General features: G+C 61.7%; 1 protein-coding gene across 1 annotated transcript; it reads right to left on the reverse strand.

Annotated features, from left to right (window-relative positions):
• Positions 1-1,326: 1,326 nt before the first annotated feature.
• LOC134145430 (PHD finger protein 7-like) lies at positions 1,327-5,561 on the reverse strand. The gene is made up of 7 exons (XM_062584953.1): positions 5,369-5,561; positions 4,928-5,019; positions 3,866-4,053; positions 2,946-3,302; positions 2,260-2,373; positions 1,668-1,853; positions 1,327-1,555 (listed from the first exon to the last, which is right to left on the reverse strand). The coding sequence occupies exons 1-7, from the start codon at positions 5,559-5,561 to the stop codon at positions 1,327-1,329; spliced, it is 1,359 nt and encodes a 452-aa protein (XP_062440937.1).
• Positions 5,562-7,107: the final 1,546 nt, after the last annotated feature.

The following is a 7,107-nucleotide window of genomic DNA, read 5'->3' on the forward strand; positions in this document are numbered from 1 at the left end:
CGTATGGTTGCCAAGACCCCTTTACACCTTGCTCTTTCTTCACTGCTCTGCAGCTCCACAGTACATCCACACTGACTGCTGTCCGTGGTGCATTTGTCGTCTGTCAGATCCTCGTTCTTTGCTCTCGTTGTTAGCCCTGAAAATGCTTGGTTGTTGTTGTTGTTGTTGTTCCAGCTCCAGGTCCCCATGTCCGTAACGGCCCCTTGGTGAGTTGTTCAGAGCAGTGGGGTCTCCAGTGAGAGCCTGTGCCCCACCTCTTATTGCCCCAAGCGTGTATTCGTCTGTCACATCCTGGGTCTCCACCTCTCAAGGTCTCTGCTGTCATAGCAGGCCGATACTATGCCCTTGTGCTAGAGGTGTACATGTGCCTGTGCCATGCGAGGATGTGCCCAAAGAAAACAAAGTAGCCATAGCCACTGGGTGCACTGGCAGAACTGGGGTCACAGCTGAATGAAGTGAAGCAAAGCTTTCTTCGGTTCAGCCGCAATTTCCTGGGTGTCCCTTTGTGCCCACTGGCTCTTGTCCTGTCACGGGCCACCCCTGAGAAGAGTCTGTCTCTACCCTCTTGACACCCTCCCAGCAGATACTTCTCAACAGTGCAGAGATCGCCCCCCCAGAGCCTTCCTGTCTCCTGCCTAAAGAGGCCCAGCTCTCCCAGCCTCTGCGGGCATTGGCCTAGTCTGCAGTTGGTGCACTGCCACCAGCGAGTCCCTTGTCTCCTCAGCACAGGACTAGCTGTTGAGTTCCTGGGCCGCCCCAGGAGCTAAGCACTTTCCTATCCCCGGTACCCCGGGTGCCTAGCGCAGCTCTACGGCAATCTTAACTCTCAGACAGAGGGGACTTTCCTCCTTCTGTCTCCCTTGTAACTTAAAGAATGACATAACTCTTGCCACGAGGCTAGAGGAGACTTCTCTTTACTGGGAGTCAGTCAGAGCATGGTGCCCTGTGGCTCGAAGAGAGCGTCTCTCTTGGTGCATCAGGGCGGGTGGGCACAGGCCAGGCGCAGGCAGCACAGGCCCCGCGAGACTCCCTGCAGCAAGGGCTGGGGGCTGGCGGCGTCTCTTGGGGCGGCCACAAGGCCCCAGCTGCAGAGCTGCTGAGAAGGAGCCCAGGCGGGCTGCGGCGGCGCTGGCTCCTCAGGGCCGGCTGTAAGGGTTCGGGGAGCGGCGCCGTAACCGCAAGCGGCCTGGTCTGCGGTGTGGCCCGGTCTGGCCTGAGCGGCTGCTGCTCACAGGAGCCTGGGAGCTGGAGGCCGACGCTGCTTGGCCGGTGGCAGACGTCGGTGAGCGGTGTTGTAGCCGCGAGCGGCCCGGCCTGCGGTGTGGCCTAGCATGGCCTGGGTGGCTGCTGCTCGCAGGAGCCCGGGAGCTGGAGGCCGACGCTGCTTGGCCGGTGGCAGACGTCGGTGAGCGGCGTTGTAGTCGCGAGCGGCCCAGCCTGCGGTGTGGCCTGGTCTGGCCTGGGCGGCTGCTGCTCGCAGGAGCCGGGCAGCTGGGGGTCGAGGCCGCTTGGCTGCTGGTGCTGGAGCTGGTCGTCTCCGACTGTGTGCTGGAGGCTGTAAGGAGAGGCGAGGTGGTCAGCAGCGTGGCCTCGGGGCCCCAGGGCAGGAGAGGCCAGTGCCTCTGCCAAGCCCAGCCTGAGCACCAGCAGGCACAGGCAGGCCTTGCCTGGCCCTGGCCCTGGCCCTGGACTTGGCCCGGAGGGACCCGTTGGGAACCCAGGTTCTCCTCTTACAGGTGCCCAGGCCTGCGCAGTCATCACACTCCCAGGTGTCTGCGGTGGCCCTCAAGGCGGAGCAGCGGCGGTGCGTGCCCTTGGCAGCACAGGAGCAGCAGAGGAGCAGGTGCCAGGGCCTGGGAAAAAAAAGGTGACTGGTGGCTGTGGCAGCCAGGGCTGGCAGTGATGCCAGCGAGGCAGCCAAGCACAAAGGGCCGGAAGCAAAAGGCTGCCTGGCACAGCTCCCCACGCTGGCCCCACTGGAGTGCCAAGAGGCCTCGCTCCCAAGAGGCAAAGAGCCTGGGCACAGCCCCAGGCCGGCCCTTAGCTCTTTGGTGCACTGCTTGGCCAGCGCGAGCAGGGGCATCCCTCCTGGCCTGCCAGCACAGCATCCCCATCAGCAAGGGCTGTCCCTTTGCCTGTTCTTCCTGCCCTGCAGGGCGTCCATCCTCTTCCCCAACAGCTTCAGAGGTCGCGCGAGACTCGGGCTAAGCCACCAGCCGCCACATGGGCAGTGGGGAAATTGCTGCTCTGCTGACTTACCCCTCGTCTTCGGCCTCTTCTCTGCCTCGAGTGTAGAGGCACCGGCTGGCATCGCATCGACTGTGCCTCTCGTAGAGCTGGTCGAAGGCACCATCTGCTTCCCATGCAGCTTCTCTGCAGGTGACGCAAAGGAAGGTCAGGAGGCTGCCCTGCCCCTAGCATGAGGCCGATGCAGCTCACGGCTGCCGCTCTGCCCCGCCGCCCCCTGTTCCAAACTCCTCAGTGAAGCCTGACACCAGACTCGCGGGATGCCTGGGGTGCGGCACTGCCTTGGGGAGGCCCACGCGGCCGGCTCTGTGGCCTCTGCAGGCCTCTCTGTGCAATGGGAAAGAGGAGCCTGACGTCTGCTCTCAGCCAGCAGGGGAGTCTGGGGAGAAAACCAGGAGGGAAGCGCGGGCTCTCGCAGTGTGTGTGGGGAAGTTGCCTCAGGCTCAGAGAAAAGCACCGGGGCAAGTTCTGGCAAGAACCAATCCCTCTGAAGGTGGTTAGTACCAGCACCCCACTTCTTGCTCAGCAAGCGCTGGGGCCGGGAGCATCCCTGCGTGCTGGCCCGTAGCTTCCTCTGCTCCTGGCAAGCCCCCTGCTTGGCGGCAGAGCTTGGTGAGAGAGCCTCCGGGCTGGCCCTTCTTAGGCTCGTGCCCTTCTTGTGTGTGGTGGGCACAGGGCAAGGGCAGAAGAGAACCCACCTGACAGGGACTCGGATCCCCATGGAAGACATTTCCCAGAGGAATGTCTCCCTGTCTTTACACTGCGGGCACTGGAAGCAGAAGAAGCCAGCGCGGAGAGCTTGTTGCTGCAAGAGAGGCACAAGCAGTGTGAGCGGGGCACTGCCCACTGCTAGCCACCTGCCGTGCCCAAGGGGCGCGGGAAGGGCCTCTACCTGGATGCAGCCGCGGTGGAACCACGCGTGCCTGCAGGCGGGGCACACCAGAGCGTGGTAGGAGAGCTGTTCCTCCACGGGCTCCAGACAAATAAGGCAGGAGGTTTCCCCGTCCCGGTGCGCCTGCACTGTTTGTGCCGGGCAATGTTCCCGGCAGAAGGACCTGGGTGGAAGAGGAAGAGGTGGGCAAGGTCAGGGTGTGTAGAGTGCTCCCGCGTTTCTGGAGAAGACTACCCCAAAGTCTTCCTTGACACAAAGCATGTGGTGGCTCTCTGCTCCCCGGGCATTGTGTGCATGGCTGTCTTCCCACCCCTTTCCTGCCCAAAGGTGCCAGCCTGTTGTGGCTGAGGCCTGCGCATCACCCCCCAGAGGTGGGCCCTGGCACACCCACGCCGAGGGAGAGACCTTGCCTGCGTGCAGAGAGGAGGTCTGATCAAGACAGTGGCCTTGCAGCCAGGAGCCAGGAATGCATCCCCAAAACGCAGGGGGCCAAGGACAAGGGAATGCCAGGGCATGGCTGAGGGCAGACCCTCCCACTCTGCTCCAACACCTGTGCTAGGGGCAAAGGAACATAAAGGAGCCCTCCACGCCCTGGCTCGGGCTCTAGCTAGGCTCTGGGAGGGTCGGCGGGGGTCAGAGCAAGCAGCTTCTTTGTGGACTTGGCCAGTGCTGCCAGAAGGCCGACCGAGGCAAAGGCAGGCCAGCACAAGGCTCCTCGGCTCTTACCTGTACTGCCCAAAGAACTGGGAGACGCAGCCGTCTTCGCAGCCGCAGGGGAAATGGAAGCTGCGCTTGCAGCCCTTCTGACGGCAGCGAATGGTGGCCCCGCGCTCACCACAGATGTAGCAGAGCTGGAAAGAGCACAGCAGCCCCCCATCAGAGACCTGCTCGGGGTCCCAAGGCCTGCCGCCCGCCTTTGGGAAGGGGGCAGGCATCTGGGCACTGCTGGGTGACGCCCAGCACAGCCACCTCGGGGACTGAGATTCCAGCTCATGCTGGAGCCTCTCTGGAGCTCCTGGGACGTGCGGGAGCGTTGCCTGGAGCCGACGGAAAGCACTGGGATTGCCTTCCCGTGGCCCAGGCAGAGCTTGCACAACCCCATGCCCGCACAAACCTCCCCACGCCCCTACGAGCTCTTCACCTGCCGAGTTGCCCGCTTCACTGCCTGCCTGATATCGGCCGCAAAGAACTCGTCGGCTCCCGTCTCAGACGTGCGTCTCACGGGGAGCCCGCTGGCAAGATACTGAAAAGTAGAAAGGTCCCGGCGCTCATTCAGTCATGAAGCATGGCGCATTGCTAGCGGATGGTGCTGAGGCACTGGCAGGAAGTGCGGGGCAGGCCATGCTCTGTTGCCTGGGCTCGGTGAGCTGTAGTGCTCCTGGGCCTTGGAGCTGCTCCACAACAAGCAGCGCCAAGGCCTGGAGAGGTGGGAGCCTGGGCTGGGCTGTGGGCAGGGAAGGCCCTGGCGGAGAGCACTGGGGCGAGGGGCTGGGGAACACTGCTACAGGCAGCGCTGGGCTGCTGGGCCTTGCTGAGCTGAGCCCCTGCCATGCTGGGGCGGACCAGGAGAGCCCAAGCAGAGCTCAGCAAAAGGACTCCAGCAAGTGGAGAAGTGTAGGAGGTGTGGAGGAGGAGTCGACCCCCACAGAGCTCTTGGGGTGGGATTTCCCGCAGCCCCACAGCCTGTCCCCTCCCCACGCCCCAATCATGTGTGACTGGCCATGGAGATCTCAGGCTGCTGGGCTGGAGCAGCAAGGGGAAGCTGGAGATAGCCCCAGGGAGACTCACCAGGCAATTCTCATGGGCACAGAGACCATCCTTCCGGCGTTTCTCGCCGTACTTATCCTGGTCGGAATCGGCCCGGCGACACAGCACGCAGGCTGCAGGGGCAGAGCAAATGCCACAAGCACCGAGTGTCTCGCTGGGGTCTGGAGGGCTTCCCTCGCCAGCGCCTGCTCTGCCCCTGCCGCCCAAATGCCCTCCTGGTGCTGACTGCTGCCCCCACGGCTCCCCGACAGCCCCACGCTGACCCAGAGGAGGCTCCTGCACTGGCCCCAGGGGTTCCCAAGCACGACCTGCCCCCTCGCCTTCCCCTTTCTTCTCCCGGCCCCTCTCGCCCCTTCCCAGCACAGACCGTTCCTCCCTGCATGCCTCTGCAGCCTAGCACATCCCTCCCCGCGCCCCCGGCCTCGTGCGCAGCACAGGAGCTCGGGGTCCCTCTGCTCTCACCCTCCTCCCTGGCGTCGGGCGCCTTGCGCTTCATGGCGCACACGAGACGGCTCGACAGCGAGTGCTCCGGAAAAGATCTGTCCCGGCGGCGCCGGGGTCTCCACTCCAGGCACTCCTTCGCCAACCCTGGGGGAGCAGCGGGGCCAGGGTGACTCTGCAGCCCAGCCCAGTCCAGCCCAGCCCCAGCGGCCATGACGTGGGGCCCCGCTCCTGCCGCTGCGGCAGCCCCGCGCGAGCCCCTTCCTGCCCGGCTCCTGCAGAGCTCCCCCACCCGGGCCCCGGCGCTGCCTCTCGCCGCCTGCTGCAGGGGCCACGCCGGGGCAGGCCCCAGGGCAGCGGGGCTGCAGCCCGGGAGCTCCACGGGGCTGGAGCAGCACCCTGGGCCTGGCCCTGCACGGGGCAGCGCCACCTGCCCTGCCCGCACCTGTCCCGTGCTCAGAGGCGCCACCTCCAGCCTGGGGCTGCCCGCGCCCCGCAGCCCTTTTTGTATTGCCGGACTGGCCCGTGTCACCCACGGGCACTGTGGCACGGCACCGCTGCCAAGATGTCACTGACCCCCACTGTGACATGCCACCACTGCCGGGGGGACACTGACACCTCTGTGACACGCCACTGCTGCTGGGATGACACTGACCCTACTGCGACACACCAGCGCTGCTGCTGCCGGTGAAGAGAAAAAGCACAAACCAAAGCCTGTCCCTTCTTCCCGTGCTTCAACCCTGTCCACAGACTGCCAGCCCAGCAGTTTGACAAAGAACCCGTTTTTGCCCTGTTCCTGAAAAGCCAACACGCAGCCAGGCACTGCTTCACAAGCCTGACGCCCATGCCTTGCCAGTCAAGAAAGTCCGGCTGTGAAGCAGGCAGCTGAAACATTTGGTTTTCCATAAGGTCTAATGCCAGGCCGAGGACGAACCCTTGAATAAACAGAGAACAAAACAGTGATCCTTCCATAGGGACTGCACAGAGCTGCTGAGAAGAGGCCCAAGTGGCAGCACGGCATGTGGTTTGGCTGAATCTGACCTCACTGACTACTGCTCTCAGGAGCTGAGCAGCTTGTGGTCGAAGCTACCAGAACAACCTCAGCTTTATTTGAGAGCTATGTTTTTCTCATTGCTGTGAAATATGAAGCAGGTCACAGTAGCCTGGGCTTGACCTGGAGCACTACGAAGTTGTGAGGCTGCAGTATCATCATAAGCCACAGGACTATCTCTAACATCGTAGTGAAGGCTTCAGCCTTCTTCACTACCTGCCTCATACACTGTGGCACAAGGCAGCACCCACAGCAGCAACGGCCACAGCAAGAGAGACCTCACAATGCCAAACAGCAGCTTGCTGGCCTGCCAATATACCTGTTGTATAAATGCCTAGGTGTCGTTCTGTACTAGAGGAGAAAGAAGTTTAAGTTGCTTGTGCTGTGGTGAACATGGGTGTGGAAAAGCTCAGTAATGCTTTTGAAATTCTATATAAGCTGTTGAATAAACAGAGAAAAAAATAATTAACCTTGCCCAAGTTACTGTATTGTTTTAGCCTGCACCCCTGATATTCTTTCTTTCTTTCTTTTTTTTTTTTTTTTTTTGGTAGATGTTTTCCAAAAATGTCCTCCATAGGTATTTCAGACCTTTTGTCTCCTCAGTGTTCTGGTTACAGGAATAACTTATTGCAAATCATCTCCTTTTCTTTTTAATTTTGTCTTTTTAGATTTCCTACATCCTTTAAACTTGCTCTCTGTAGATGTCCAG

This window comes from Rhea pennata, chromosome 1 (assembly GCF_028389875.1).
Source record: "Rhea pennata isolate bPtePen1 chromosome 1, bPtePen1.pri, whole genome shotgun sequence".
Lineage (NCBI taxonomy): Eukaryota > Metazoa > Chordata > Aves > Rheiformes > Rheidae > Rhea > Rhea pennata.